We start from the raw sequence: 17,009 nt of genomic DNA on the forward strand, positions 1-17,009 counted from the left end.
TCCCCTCACGGAAGCATCCTGTCCTTAGTAGCTAAAATGCCCTGTTCTCAGAGAAGCCTTCTTTATAGCCTGAGTTCAAACTGATTATTCTCTTCACTGGGCTACCACAGTTCACTCGATATTCATTCAGACATCACACAGTGGCTGAATGCTTCCCAAGCCCCAGTTGCTCTTCTAGTAAAGGGATGAGTTTTTGAAACGTTAAGGTTATTTCTGCATGAGCCTGGATCCTTGACTAGATTGTGAACTTCCCGAGGTCAGGAAAGCCCTTCTCATTTATCCTCATACCAGCTGCCCTTTTCTTTACTTTCTGCAAAGCATCAGCTTGGTGCTTTGTGACCACATGGAGGGGTGGGATAGGGAGGGTGGGAGGGAGGGAGATGCAAGAGGGAAGAGATATGGGAACATATGTATATGTATAACTGATTCACTTTGTTATAAAGCAGAAACTAACACACAATTGTAAAGCAATTATACCCCAATAAAGATGTTTAAAAAAACCAAAAAACAAAGGTTTTTTAAACACACCAGGGACAGGTTCTAATCTAAACTCTGCCACTGTTTTGACTGCATGACTGTGAGAAAATATTAATTTTCTGAGCCTGGGTTTTATCACCTCTAAGTGATTAGACTATCCATGTCACATGATTGTTGTGAACCATTCTGTGAAGGATAGCGTTTTATGCAAATGTAAGGGGTGATGAGGTTGCTATTGTTGATGTCTCATTGTTACTATTTAATACGTGAATGCCAGAATCAATGTTCTGCAGATCACTTGTTCACTAGCAGCTGGAAGGTCTGAAGTTTGGTTCCATATCAAGGCTTTCTGAATTCTATTACCTCACATCTGCTGTTGAGCCTCGGCTCAGAATCAACTTCTGAGCCTCTGATCGCTGCCTGCTGGGAAGGGTTCCTGGTCTCCACTGCTGGAGATCCTAATTTGGGCTGCCAAGCCCCAGTGCCCCGGGCTGTGTGCCTGAGACCTTGTCTCAGCAGCCTGTTCTGTCCTTTGTCTCCTCTGGACTTGCCTATTCTGACCAGCCTGCCTTGTCTCACGCACATGTGCCTTGCTCCACTTCACCACCTCTTTGCTTCCCTGGTGCTGCCCTGCTCTGTCCTACTTCTCAGCGTCCCAGTTCCAGAATGCCATCTTTTCGGTAAGCCTGGATCAGCACGGGTCTCTAATGACCAAGCGACCCTCTGTTAGAACTGCCTGCAAGAAGCCTGCCTGCCTACAATCCAAGCTGCCATCCTTGCCTTGACTATCTCAGTCCTAAATGTACCACCAGCTCCCCCAGCCTCTGTAGTCAAACCCATATCAGGCATCAGGGCTGCTTTAGATCCCTTTTCTTTTGGGGAAACAAAAACAAAAACAAACACACACACACACCAAAATCTTGTGGTCTTTCTGAACCTCCCATCTCTTTTGTCCTATGCCCAGCTTTTCCAGACTTGGCCAGCTTATACATTGCCAAAGCGCTGCTTTGTTCTCGCCATGCCATTAACCTGACTGCTTCTGCGTGCTTCCTTTGCAACCTTTAATGTGTTTCCTCTTTACAAATCCCTTTAAGTTCTCCCTTCCAAGCAGATGAAGCTGAGACACTAGCACACTCACCTCATAAAATTTATGCAAATCCAATTAATCCAATCAAAGCCTGTTTGTGTAAAAGCCTGTCTTATGTGCTCTTTAAAGTCATTCCCCATGAATGGAAATCTTAATTAGATGACTAAATTTAGAAGGATAGAGCATCTTGCAAGAAAACCAAGCACATTTAATCCTTAATGCCATAAACTGGAAAGTCTGAGTTTCACCTACCAAGAATGAGACAGTTCCATTACACATAAATTTTAACCCGTGCTTTCTAAAAGAACTGCACGCTTATGTCCTCACATTTCTAGAGCAACATGTAGATGCATATTTTTCACTTTAGTAACCAATTTAAAATGAGAAGACTGAAGACATTTACTACACAGGTGAGCACACCTGTTATGTAATTTATAAAATGCAAGTCAAAATGACCTAATTATAGAAGCAAAACACAGCAATAGTAACAAAAATATCCTAACCAATTTAAATTTTAAATGTGCATACTAACATAAGCTTTCATAATTATACAAATATGGATGTTTTAGCATTGTCCATGTTGCAAATACTGATTTAAAATCATGTAATGTATGTGTCAGGGGGGTTAACTTCTCAGTAGCTATCTAACAGTTTATTTCACAATGGTATGTTTATTTAAAACAAGGAAAATATAAGTACTCTGGAACACACTTGCCAGCCAAGACCCATGTGATGAATATTGCCGTAAAACTCTGAAAAGTATTCTAATGTTTCTCCTTTAGTTTACTAAATAAAAATCAGTCACAGAAATAAACTTACTTTGTAAGACAGGTGGATTTAGATGTCCCATTTTGCAGATAGATCAAGTGAGCCTAAGAGGGTTAGACTGTGTATCACAGGTTTACCTCTTCAAGCAGATAAGGGAATCTGGACTTCAAACTCTGAATATTACTGTAATGTACTTTTTACTAAACATCCTTACGTTCTGAACCTAATTGCCTCTGTGTTAGACACCTTTCCATTCCAGACATTCTTGGAGTTTCTTCAAACAAGAAGGTTTCTCCAGCCTAAATGACTTTGTGTTTGTTCTTTGCTTGGAACACCCTTGCATCACGTCCCTGACTAGCTAATATCACCTGCTCTCAGAACTCTCTTTCATTCCCTTCTTCGCTTTCCCTCACCCTAGCCCACTCACTGTCAGTTATCACGATTGGTATATTTTAACTCTGCACACACATGGGACTGAGTTCCTTGAGGACAGGAATCCTTTCTTCCATTTGAATGTGTAGAATCGCTTACACACACCAAGCCTTGTCCGGGGAGGACTGGTAAATGTTTTCTCAAGAATACATGAAGAAATGAATTACTGAATACCAGGTCATTGTGCTTTAATGTGATTGTTGCGAGAACATTTCATGTGCACCCGTTTGATTCAGGGAGGAACTAATTTGCACTTGTTTGATATTTTGCTCTAATTGGGAAATCCTGAATTTCAATGAAAAGTATCCATAAACAGTAAAATCCTAATTTCATTTTCCTGGTTCCTTCTGAAGTTAATTGAAGTTGTAAGTGATTTGCCTGCCCCAGCAGCACTGAATCTTTCTTTACTTATTAATGTCATTCTCTAAAGCACCACTAATTTTTATCACTCTCCAAGGAAAGAAACTCTCCTCAAAAATAGTTCCATGTATTGAGTCAAATGTTTCAACTGTTAATCTATGGTTACTAATGAAAATGTATACAGTATGATTCAGAGACCCTGAGTGACAATAAAATCATGACTCATCTCATTTAGAAACCCTGCCAGCCATCTGAATTCTCCTTCAGAACACCAAAAAAGTTTTCCAATTTACCATACGTGCAAATTTCACACGTAAAATGTACTGGTGGTTTAATTTACAAAACAGAATGGAAGATGATATGCTCTTTAAATCAACCAATTTGTTTTGAGAAAAGTAAAATAAAGTATTGAAATAAAGAAAATGTCACAGTTGATGAAGAAAGAACATGTGCTACATAAAAGCTTAAGTAGTGACAATTTAAGTTACAAAAGTATGTGCAACGGACAATTAAAGACATGGGGAAATGAAGTAGTGGTTACAGAAGCAAAACTTGATGATGTTAAAGATTCTTAAAACAAAATGATAGGTGTTTGAAATATTCTTCATATCAAGTAAATAAGATTTATTTTGAACTACATTCTACATAACTTTAAGTAAATGAAAAAAATGAAGTGAGTGTACATGGGGAAAATATTTGAAATCAGGGATCACTGGCAAATAAAGTAAAATATTAAAGATGGGTTTTGGAAAAATAATTTGGACTTTACGATTTAAGTATCTGTGAACGGGTAAAATTATAAATAATTTTAATTTATGCTTCTCTAATTCTCTTCTAAAATACACAAATAATTACTTATATCTGCTATTTGAAAGGCACTCTATTAGGCATTATGTGATGAGCAAGAGTCAAAGATATACGAGACATATTTGCTGTTCTATAAGCATTTATAATCTTCTGACGGCCATAGTATTTAAATGTAATTAACTATAATGCATAGCCATGCAGTATACTACATTGTACATGCTACACACAATTGAAGCATTTTAATAGTCATTTGATTCCAAGAGGGCAAATACAGTTACAAGAGGTTGCCTGGAGTTCTGTCTTAAGGACTGAAAGCCCAGATCAGTCTCAGCTGGTGAGAAAATGCCACCGTCTCTTAGCAACGTCTGTTGTGGCCATGGGAGCAGAACAGTGTACATCATCATACAGTACTTCTGCCTACTTGACGAAAAGTTTAAGCTACTCCCTTTACAGATGAGATAACTAACCACGGTGACTGGATATTGATCCCAAGGCTAATGTATCAAGAAAAAATTTTGTATGCAAAATTCCTGCTCTACTTGCGAGGGGTGAAAGTACACCTGAGACACATCATTCAGTGCTGGTGCCACACCTTAAAAACACAGGACATCCGAAGCAAAGTCAGATGTGAGTGGCCAAAAGGGTAAAATGGACTCAAATCCATGCTATGTCAAGATGAAGACTTTAAGTCTCAAGAAAGGAAGATTCAGAGAGAAACCATCTAGGTGGTTCCAGATGGCTTCAAAAGGTGAGAGAGACCACTGAGCAGAAGACAGGGAGACAGACTTTCATTGTAATATAGAGCGTCCTAATAGTCAGACTTGTTTCATGCACAGAAAGAGCTGCTCCGGGGGCCAGTTTTCTGCCCTGGGTGAGGTTCAAACACTTTCAAACCAATTATCTAATGATACAGTGGCGGGAGAGCTACTTGACTTTCTCAAGGTCTCAAAGGTTGAAAGCAGCAGAGCAAGGAGGTCAGCTCAGGTCACCTGCCTGTGAGTCCAGTGAGTCACTGCTCCTTTTACTTATTTATTTTAATTTCAGATAATCATGAAACCTGCGAATACAAAATTTATTACCAATTCTCTGCATTCACTATTTCCATAAAAGAGTACATTATTGCTACTGATCCTTTTTTTTTTTTTTTTTTTTTGCGGTACGTGGTCCTCCCACTGCCGCGGCCTCTCCCACTGCGGAGCACAGGCTCCGGACGCGCAGGCTCAGCGGCCATGGCTCACGGGCCCAGCTGCTCCACGGCATGTGGGATCTTCCCGGACCGGGGCACGAACCTGTGTCCCCTGCATCAGCAGGTGAACTCTCAATCACTGCGCCACCAGGGAAGCCCTGATCCTTTTCTTTTGTCTTGCTTTCTCTCCAGCTCCCCATCTCACACCTGCAACAACTCCTGTTTTATGGAAAGTATATAAGGGGAAAGACTTATATTAAAAAAAAAAAAAAGGAGTTTATAGGAAAGATAGATTAATATTGACTAGACACATCGAGGAAAGAATTATGAAAGAGGTATGATTGAAGTTGCCCAGATTAAAGAATAGAGATCATTTAATAGATGGAAACAAACAGCAGAGAGAATTACAGAAAGCAGAGAGCTGCATTTTCTCAGGTCACTGCTGTCTCGCAGGAAATGGCACCACAAGATTGAACCAAGTTTTGAGAATGTCTCTAAGTTCCTTCAAAAATAAGAGAAGACTTCAAAACATATAAATATATAATTGTCTATCCTTTTCTCTGAAATATATTTATACCAATAGTTTTTCCATGCCTCTAACTAGTTGCCAAACTTATGCCAAACTAGTATGCCAAATGTAATAACTATGTCTTGAATGCAGTAGATAGGCTATATATCAATTATATGTAGTGTGATAATTTTACTGTGTTACGTAAAAATCACATTAAAAGAACTTAAAATCTGGGAGGTATGGATGGGAGATTGAAAGGCAGAGGAAGGAAAAATCGGTATTTCTTCACCACTTCCTTCCTCCCTCCTCAGGCAACACCTCTAACAAGAGCTCTCCTCCATACTTTTAGCTCCTGTGAAACACATCATCTTAGGTTCCAACTTCTGCCCCAAGCTCTGCTAACCCCATCTCCTTCCTTTGTCTCTCCAGCCCTGGCAGTTGTAGTAGTGGCTTTCTGCTATTGCATAAACTCTGGGTGGCCTCACCATTTCCTGTTCAGCTTCTCAACTTTCCCATCACCTGTATAATCAACTCCCTAATTATATTCCCTCAGTTTTAAATTAAAAAAAAAGAACTTAAAGGTCTGCGTATTAAAAATGGTTAGGTTTTTGTTATATCCACTTGTGGCAAGTTTCAAATGTTGTTTTACTTTTTGTCTGAAAGGATTTGATGTCAGCAACATAAAAGAAGGCATCATAGAACCAAGTGATTTGGGAATTAAATGCTCTTTTTCCTTATCTGTTACTATGTCTTCACTATCACAGATTAACTGCTAATTGTAAATACAATATTCAGGAAAATGTTTTCAATCAGCACTATAGTGTCATAAGGAAAAAGCTATCATAATAATCACATACTCTTCATCTCTATCTCCCAACTAATATTGCTATGCAGAACGATTTGCTGCAGGCGGCCTTAACCTCTCCAGGAGATGACAAAAAAATTGGTACTGGAGAAAAGAACCATCTCTGTGTTATTAAAAGCTCATATGGAGACATTCTGCCCAGGCATGTCACTTCCTTGCTGTGGGGTCATGGGCTAGTTGCTTAATCTTCCTGTGCCTCAGTGTTCTCATCTGTAAATTGAGATAACAATAGTGCCTACCTCCAATGCTGCGAGGATGAAATTAGTTAATATGTGTAAAGTACAACAAGGACTGATGTATATATACCAAGTGCCCATATATGTCAGCAATTGGTGTAATTTCTCATTAGCCGCATGGCCTTGGGCAAGTCATTTAATCTCTCTGGCCATTCATTTGGAAATTAAGAGATGAAACTAAATGATCTCTAAGGCCTCTTTCATGACTAAAAAGTCCCAGCTACAAAGCAGCATAATCTCTCTCACAGTGGATTCACAAATCTTTTCCAAAAATGGAGTGGAAGAAAAAGCCTGACAGTGTGGCTTGAATAAAGTGTCTACTGGATTCCTCTATCTGTATTCTAGACTGAGCCCCAGGAAAAAGGAAAAGGAGACCCCCCAAGGAACCATGTGATGAAGCCAGCAAGAAGAAGAAACAAAGGTCTCTTTGTGAAAGACCAAAAGGGTTGTCACGTAGTTTTGACTAAGTCTCTTCATTCATTTTAGTAACTGAGTAAACCCCACACTGGAAAGGCACGTGTGAAGGAAGAGGTCATTGCCACCAACCCAAAGATAGTGTTTTGTTTTTTGACTGGAAATGTCAGGAGCTCATTTTAAATTACAAGATGAGGCCCCAGGTGCACTGCCTTTATCCAAGACTGCTCAATTTTTCTGTTTGGGAGAACATGGCATTCTGCTTTGATGAGATCTCTGGAAATACAAGATGCTTCTCAGTGTCAAGAGTGCTTCTGTGCACCCCAGTGTGAGAAAAAGCTAAATCTGAAATCTTGATTAAAAAATCTCGATAGAAAAGTACAGTTTCTGCTGGCACTACTGACAGCACCCTTTCAAAAAAGGGATCATTATGCTAGAAACACAATACACAATTTCCTCAACATAGCAGGGCTGGTTATATCAACACAAATCCTTAGAGAAGAAATGCCGTAAGTTATTTTGGTAATATGCAGATACGTCAGGACTACATTTGTATTTAATCGCCCCATGATTTCATGAGTGTTTTACTTCCTGACACTGCTTTGAAAGATTTGGAAAAGGGGAAGATCGGCTCTAATTCTGGTTTTGGGATTTGGAGCAAGTCAGGTAACTTCTGTAAGCCTTATTTTCAGCGTATGCTACACATGGAAGGTACTCAACAAATATTTGCTCAGGAAAAGAAAGAATGAGGAAGCGAGGGAGAGAGGAAGTCCGACAGTCACAAGCATTTTATCAGAAAGGTCACACTCCAAAGAGGCTGCTGTAAGTCCTTTTGCTATCATATGTTAATTAACAACTAAATTAGCATTGTAGGTATAAAATGATTTTTTACTGATGAAAGTTGTGACTTTTAGTTAGCATGGTAAGTGCTAAAATGGACTCTTAATTGGTGAAATTCAAGCTATTGGACTGGATTGACTAAAGTAGTTTGGAGATACTTCCTACCCTTGAATGATCAGGGTATAAGACTCCAGGGAGGCCTGTAACCCATATCCCAGTGACTTGTTCTCAATGGATAGGAAGGTTTCTGCTTGAAGCATGTCAGTCTGAGGACACAGAATCACACCTTGGCTATGCTGAACCTTTTATACAGGGTTTATACACTTAAAACGCATCAAAGGACAGAGAGCTGCCAGTTCATTAAACTTACAGAATAGGCTGTACGGAATATTTTGCCTATTTTAATGAATGGTTATTAAGTAACTGTGTGCTCAGCAGAATTTGGTCATTATAACCTCATCATCACAAACTTCGATTAGTCCCTGGATAATTTATTCACCAAAAATAACCAAAGAGTTGGGCATGATGAGTCAGATTACAAAACCCCGATTTTGAGATGCTCAAGTCTAGTGATAGAAACATGAATAAAATTAAATACAACATAAAGCACAATATAAGATTATTTTAATGCCATAATGTGCTAAAGCCACACAGGAATCATAGTGGAGAATGCAGCTACCTCATATGGGAAAAGGGATCTACTTAGAGGAGTTGGTGCTAGGTCTGAAAGGATATAGCAGAATGTTTCAGAAATATTCTTTTTCCTGAGGGGAAGGGTGGGAGAGCACTATAAAGGTTAGAAGCAAGGGAGATAAAAGTGAGTTCATACAAAAAATTACAAATGTATTAAACACCAAAAACCCATACACACACACATGCTTCCACTCACACATGTTCTCTCAGTGAGAAACGTCCACCAAGACTGTCTGTAAAGTTTTAAATGCACCTGAACTGGAAAAAGAATCTCTAGGATTCTGTTTTTACCCAAAAAAATGGTGATTTTACTGACAGTGGTTCTCAAACTACATCTGTCATAATAAGACTAAAAAAGTAAGCAGCCAGCTGAGTGAAAACTGGCATTCTCAGAAATAGTTTAAATAGTACTGAATATAGAACTCCATTTCACATATTTTACAGTATTTCCCATCAAAACGATAGTCTTATGATTTTCCAAAGTCTGTTTAAAAGCTCTTCTTCTTCCTAGGTTAAGATCTCTGACATCAGAACTTGCCTCCTCGAACTGTATGGATGGGAATGCTGAGCTGGGAGAAGCAAGTTCTACTGGCTATTCCACTGGTTTTAGGAACCAATGAAGTTTTGTCTTTGAACACAGATTTTATATTATTTTTTAAATTTTTATTGGAGTATAGTTAATTTACAATGTTGTGTTAGTTTCAGGTGTGCAGCAAAGTTAATCAGCTATACATACACATATTAAACACAGATTTTAAATTCCCCTTTTCATGTCTGGTTGTAACTGAGCCTATACATTTACAAGCATAAAGACGCTGTAAAGAGCACAACGATACATAATCAATATGCTTAAACTCTGCTCTACCTTCTAGGAATGCCACCATTCAGGCTATGAATCAAATTAGTGGGCAATGGCAGTTAGCCAAGGGAGCATTGGATTTGAAGTAATAGATTCAGATCCAAGATGTGGCATTTACCCAGTGGAGGAATTGTGTAAGCTCCCTAGATGTGTTAGTTACCACACATAGTACCTGGAATAGTTAATATGAAGAGTAAATGGTTTACCACATCCATTCAACAGAAATGATTAAGGACACCTGATGTCCTTTTGCTGCGTAGCACCAATAAATGTTACTGGCATTTATGTTAAAAGAGCAGCTATCACTTAATGCATGCTTATGTTTAAGTCTTAAAAGATAATGTTAAGTATCATCTCAATTTACAGACAAGAAAGCTGAGGCTTGGAGATATAATTTCATGCATAGTGTTTGAACTCTGGAAGGGCAGTGAATATGCCTCCCTCATTATACAAGTCAAGTAATAGCACTGTGCCTAGCACATAGTAGGTGCATTATCATCATTCCAAACTTTTACAAATAATGACTTTTGGGTACAGTACAAATTTAAAAATGAATATGATACAATGCACACTTAACAGATGGCATCAACACTCCTCCCTGGAAACATTATTTCTTTCAAATTACACAAATAAATGGGATGATTCTTTATAATAATCTTGACAGTAAGAGCTTATTGAAACATTTTGAAAAACAGCATTGAGTATTGGAGTAATAGTCTGTAATAATTAGTAAGGCCATTTCATACTGTTGTCTTTTTATTTTTGCTCTCCTTTCTACAAGAAAATAAGAAGTATAAAACCTTTTTCCGTTTTCCTGCTCCACAGAGTAAGTGTATTCGGCTGGCAAAGCCATGCTATAAGCAGTCTAACCATCTCCAATGACCAAGCAGCTACACCCATGTAATCTGCTCACATTATGTTTTCCTCATATGCATGAAGTGACTTATTGTCTCCAAGGTGCATTTACATCCATTTGATTCTCAAGAACAGTTCCAAAAGGTAGGAAAGGCAGGAAGAAATAAGCCAACATTTTTCAGATAAGGTAACTGGTGCAGAGAAGCAACAGGGATGATGAGTGACAGGGGATAGAGGGGGAGAAGGGGAGAGGAAAAGGAAGAAGGGGTGTGGGAGGAGAAGAGGCAGAAGGGAGGGGGAGAGGCAGGGAAAAGGAAGGGAAAGGAAACACAAGCTGGTTTTCAGGTTCCTGGGCCTTTGCTTCCCCTTACCCCCATCACAATCTCCTAATCAGTATGCAGAGGGAAGGGGATAAATGAAAAAAGAGAGACCATCAAAGGAATGCAGGGAGGAGAAGGGAAAGAGGGAGGGTGAACATGAATGAATGAATATGAATGAGAATATCTAAGTAAAGCAAGGGCCTAAGAGACCTAAGGAGGAGTTTAAACAGATCCATAAATCCTCAAAAAGTACGTCTTAACTTTTAGGAATCTTAGGCATTTCTGACAATCCGATAAAGCCATGGAGGCTCTTACTAGAAAAATGCGTACATATACACACACATACATACATATGTACATACGGTATTTTGTAATACAATTTCAGTGTGTTCACTGCCCCCCCCCTCCACAAATCTAGTGCTAGGTCCCATTTTAAGAAACATGTCTTAGAAACAGAGGTCCTCTCAGCTCTCCGTGCACTGCAGTTTGCAGATCTAGAACCAGAGGGTGGTTCCACAGAAAAGCAGGTGCCTGAAGCATTGTGCTAATGTGTGCCACAGAGATAAGAAACGTGGCTGCAGATCAGAACAACAGAAATATCTCTGAATCCCTCCCACTGCCACCAACCTCTCCATAACATTTCAAGCTTAATAGGAAACAAAACAATTTCCTACACTACACATTGAAACCACTGTCTACACTAGAACACAAAGTTTCCCATCAAACCAGAAAAAAATGAAATTGAAGATAAAAGTTTTGAGAAAAATTTGACCCTTCTAGTATTGAATCCCTATGACTAAATATCTTTAAAGATTTGTTTAATGTGTAAGGATAAAGGTACATAACAAAAGAACTAAATGCACAGGCTCTAACGATTCTAGCACCGTCATTGTGGGACTCTGGACTGGTCATCTCACCTTTTTACATCCAAGTCTCCTTCATAAGTTTATTGTGAAGATTAATTATACTAATGGACTGAAAAAAATTAATACAAGTCTGACATCTAATCTCACTAAACATCCTATTTCTCATTTGTAAAGTGGGCTTAATGATAGTGCCTATGTTTAAAGACAGTACTATCGTGGTAAGCATTAAATGAAGTAACACATTAAATGTACATTACACAGCAACTGGTACATAGGAAATATTAGCTAGTGTTAGCCCGCTGAAGAAATGGAGGAGTCGTCAAAGGCAGAAATCACTGACTTGACTGGAAGAACAGAGTTCTAATTGAGTTTTAGTGTTCTTGCTATTCAGACTCCCCAATTTTTGTGGGTGATGGATTGAACTAGGTGGCTTCTATTCACCTCAAATATTTTATCAGCCCTGGAACCCACTAACAAAGGTATTTTGCTAGGTGCCTTAAATAGGTTGTCTTTTTTTTTTTTTAATTTCATTTATTTATTTTTGGCTGTGTTGGGTCTTCGTTTCTGTGCGAGGGCTTTCTCTAGTTGTGGCGAGTGGGGGCCACTCTTCATCGCGGTGCGTGGGCCTCTCTCGTTGCGGAGCACAGGCTCCAGACACGCAGGCTCAGTAACTGTGGCTCACGGGCTTAGCTGCTCTGCGGCATGTGGGATCTTCCCAGACCAGGGTTCGAACCCGTGTCCCCTGCATTGGCGGGCAGATTCTTAACCACTGCGCCACTGGGGAAGCCCAAATAGGTTGTCTTGATGAATTATCCCAAACTTGGGAGGACTAACAGTAGCTAACACATATTCAGCTGGGCACTACTCTGATACTTAAATGTCAACTCATTTTATACTCATAGGATTCCAGGAGTGGACATGGGTGGAGATAGTAGTGGGCACCCAAGGCAAGGTTCAAGGAAGGAGAGGTCTATGGGAGAGCTTTAGGCTTTGATTTAACAAGATGGACCTCTGGATATAAGATGCCTTTCTGTCACCATCTACTTCCACCACATTTAGTGATGCAACATCCTTGGTATAGCGGCAGTAGCTCCATGCCTCAGTCTCGGAACCCAGAGGGAGCTTCCTGGGGATGCAGGCATAAACAATCAGAGATGCTCCCTAACCCTCAGTCCTGGTCTTCTCTGTCTTGATTCTGACTCTATGAAGAGGGATGGTCTAGCTTTGTCTCCTTCAAATCATCTGTGTTGCTCAGAGATCTAAGGTACAATAGGGGCTAGTGGCCACTGTATCCAAATCTGGGGGGCAGAAACCATTGTCATCACCAGGTCTTTTAATCAATGAAAAACAAAGATCACTAATTAAATTTATATCTGTAAATTCTGTAGGTAGTGCTTTGGTGAGTGCATACAGATCAAACTGAACAGTACCTGTTTTCAAAGAGTTTATAAACCATGTCATCTTTGTAAATGAGCCCAAATTACAGGTGTTTTCTGAAAACACAATTAAAATAATAATATTTCACAACACAAAAAAGACTCGGGGATGAAGAGTGTAAAATTATCTTACACAGATATTTTAATAATAGAAGAGCCCTACACTACTGTCCCCAAAATGTCCTAAAACACCACCTATCAGACAAGTCCCTACTCAATTCCCAATAAATGGAGAAAAACTCAGCCTGACATTCCAGGACTCAGCAATGAGACCCTAGTCTTCCTCTTCTGCCATATACCCCTGCATTCCCCACACACCACTCTTAGAAACAAGACAGACCAATCACTGTTTCAAGAGTACAGACTGCATTTTCTGCTACCAAGCAGTCACTCATGTTCACACTGCTGCCTTCTGTGATGTCCTGACTCAAACTCCATTACAACCTCTCCTTCAAGTCACATCTCAAAAGCCACCCTTTCCTTCATGAAGCCTTTCTTCTCCTCTCCAAATAAAAATGATCTTGTCCTCTTTGAACCACCAGAGGTCTTTGCAGTATATATATATACGTAAATATGTACATAAACACTTTTATTATGGTGATTTACATTATGACTTTTGGCATGATTACCTAATTTCCCAAATTACTGTAAACTCTTAAGGATTAGTGACCATGGTTTACTTCTGAAATTACCTTTATAACCACTACTCTGGCTGATATGGTGCTTGCAACACAGGAATTCAATAAGCATTTACTGAATTACTATTTTACTAATAGTGTTAATGAAATAGTGATCTCTTATGGAGTATCAACTATGGGCAAAGGATGATATTTATATATTATATCTCATTTAATATTCAAAATCCTGTGACTTAGAAAATTAAGGATTAAGGAGCTATAAATTAGTTGTTCAAGGTTACACAGCAAGCAGAATCCCCAACTCTTACCATAACAGCAGGATGCACTTTGAATCTGAATCCAAACTTGTCAGACTCCAAACATGTGCCCCAAGTCAACACTATATAAAAGTGATAAAATTTAAAGAATATTTTCCTTTTAATTTTTAGATAAATAAATTTGGCAAATTTGAAACAAAACCACAGATTGTGGCAGTGAGGAGAGCTACTTTTCAAAATTAACTTTAAGGATTAGAATGAGTTTTGAAGATTAAAAATATATATAATGAAGAATCTGTACCACTACAGTCCAAGAAATGTAAAAGATGGGGAAAGAGACCATTTGAGGCATTTATTTAGAAGAATGATTTATGAGTAAGCTGAATTTGCATATTGTAATAGAAAGGCACAGGTTTGGGAGCGTGACACAGTAGGGTTAAAATTCTGGGTGTAATGTTTTTAGCCTTGGTCCTCGGGCAAGTTACTTAACCTTCCTAAACCTCAGTTTTGCCAAGGGTAGGTGACAGTAATAATAACTGCTTTCATAGATAATGCAAGTATTAGATAGGTATAGGGTATATAACCCAACAAATGATGGGTGCTACTAACATTATTATTAATAATATTGTTTTCATGCAAAGTGACTGTGCTAAGCCAGTGTTCTTGAGAAGAATGCAAAAGCAGGGCTGCCATTACTGTTCCCAAACTTTCACATTATGAGAGTGTAATATTGGGAAGAGCAGAAGCAGAAGCAAAGGCCAGCAGCACAGCTAGCCTGAATATCCAACATTTCCTTCTCTTCAGACTGACTCCCAAATTCTCTCTCTTGTAACTAATGAACTGAAAATCGAAACATGGAAATCAAGTTGGATCCTCCCTTTTAAAATCTCTCAAGAATATTCTAGATCCCCACCCAAGCAGCCTTTCTCATCTTCTTTCAGAGAACATGTTTTTTGGAAGTAGGACAAGCAGTATGGCATTTGGCATCAGTCTCACAGACATCAACACCACACCCACCATTTTTGTTTTCAGGTGCTTCTAGTTTATTATCTGATCCTCAGGGTCCTCAAATGTCAACTGGAGAGACTATCTCCTGGAAGGGATGCTCTGAGAAGTATATGTGGCCATGACTATTCAGTGCCCAGCACAAAGCAGGTGCTCAATAATGACTAATTAATTCCCTTTCCCCTCTGTGGTTCCCCCTAAGTGGAGAACAATCAAATTCTTTGGGAAACTATCTTATGTCTCTAAATGGCACCTGCCACCATGGATGGATGGTTAGGATCTGAAAAGTGCTATCTCATTTAAATAAGCCACAGAATTGTAATCACCAAGGGATGAGTTACAGACATTACTGATTATGGCTGTACCCAAACCAGTGTCCTGAAAGTGACAGGCTTTTTTCTTAAAAGAAAAAAAAAAAAAATCCTTGAAAAATCCCTGAGCTATTCAGTCTCCTATAAAACATGTGTCTGGAAACTCAACATCTGCAGAAAGCAAAAGGGCCCAAGAATGACCAATTTATTTTTTTCTCTTACAGCTTTCCAAATAGAGGAGAGAGAACACAAACATGAAGCTGGATTTGGGGTTTCTGATACATTTTAGCAAATTACAACTGAAAAAAAACAAAACATTTTCTGGTGCAAGGTCTAACACTTTTCAAAACAGTATTCTTGGAGCCGTATTTGACATCAACTATCACAGTACCTGTGATAAAGTTACTTTGAAGTTATCAACAAGTTCTTTGGTTTGTGGAATTCCATTATGTGTGTTAGGAACTTTTCATTATTTTGTAAATTATTAACTCATTTCCTCTAAAATCAAAGAAAACATGAATATCCAAACCTAACAGATAAAACATATTCTTAACATTCATTATTGCAATTTACACATTCAACCACTGGGGAAAAAAGTCCCTTTCCTTTCCCTCTTCATTTTTAATTTCTTATTAGTTATCTGCTGAGAGAGAGAGAAAGAGAGAGAGAGAGAGAGACAAGATGAGCTGTACCACAAGAAGGGAACCTCCAATACTTTGACAATATTAAAGGAACCATAATAACTATTTTCTGAAAAACACCACCAATTCTCCTACCTATAACTTTGCACCACATTCACATACGTAAATTATTATACGATTATCATTCTAATAATTACATATGTATATCTGTGTATATATGTACGTGCATGTGCCCGTATAGATACACACACAATCCAAAAGGCATTCTCAGAAAAGCTCTATGAGAGAAGGACTTAAGCCGCCCAGGGAATGGAAGAGCGTTTAAATAAATCCTGTAATTTAGGCACAGCTCCTGCTTTTCAGCAAGCACTGCTACTGGAGCCTCTTCATTTAGGAGGGGTCTCATGTTCTTTTTTAGATATTTGTTCCCTGGTCAGCTTAGTCTAATTGGCACTTCCTTTCGAAAGGGAAGGAGGCGGTAAAAAGGGAATTTGCGCCCCGACTCTGGAAGCAGAAGTCCCTTCCACACCCCAGCAGTTGATCGCTGTCTCCCTCCCGCTGGCCCCGCTGCTGCTCGTCTTCCAGTTGCAATGTGAGAGGTGGCAGCCAGCGGAGCAAGGCCACAGCGTAGATGAAGTCAAGATTCATCCGGATAACTCACCTCCTCCCCAGCCCCGACTCCCACCCATTACCGTCTACAGCCCCCTTCCCTCCCATCCCCCTCCGTGTCACGCTAAGTTGCAGCCACCGCGGGGGGTAGAAAAAAGGGGGGTAGCGGGGGTTTGGGGGCGGCAGGTGGGGAGAGTTGGGGGCTTCCTTCGGACCCATACCGACGCGCCCTAGAAGAATGTCCTCTGGGGAAGGGGCTGCCGTCAACTTGGAGGAACTTAGAAGGCAAAGGCTGCCGCGCCCCGACCTCAGCGGGGCCTCAACCCTGAAGGCGAGGGGCGGAAAAGGGCAGTCGGGGCGAGGGCGGGCACCCCCGGGCTTACCACGAGCACGGGGACCCCGGCGGCCAGCGAGTAGAGGAGCACGGGGGGCACGGCGCTGCTGTCCTCCGGGCCCGGGTAGGGCTTGCGGTAGGCGCTGTCGTGGCAGAAGAAGCCCTGCACGTTCACAGTGAACGTGTCCGTGTATTCGAAGTA

The 17,009-nt window shown here is 39.9% G+C and overlaps 1 protein-coding gene across 1 annotated transcript in view; it reads right to left on the reverse strand.

The window, feature by feature from the left end:
• The window catches only part of PLPPR5 (phospholipid phosphatase related 5), a gene marked incomplete at its 5' end in the record, with an annotated part of 123,054 nt that extends 106,048 nt beyond the window's left edge, over positions 1-17,006 (reverse strand). The window contains one exon of the mRNA XM_024751248.1: positions 16,857-17,006. Within this exon, the coding sequence (XP_024607016.1) occupies positions 16,857-17,006 (150 nt within the window). The remainder of the gene's footprint in view (positions 1-16,856) is intronic.
• Between the last annotated feature and the right edge of the window lie 3 nt (positions 17,007-17,009).

The sequence above is a fragment of the Neophocaena asiaeorientalis genome, unplaced genomic scaffold (assembly GCF_003031525.2).
Source record: "Neophocaena asiaeorientalis asiaeorientalis breed wild unplaced genomic scaffold, Neophocaena_asiaeorientalis_V1.1 scaffold147, whole genome shotgun sequence".
NCBI classification, from domain to species: domain Eukaryota; kingdom Metazoa; phylum Chordata; class Mammalia; order Artiodactyla; family Phocoenidae; genus Neophocaena; species Neophocaena asiaeorientalis.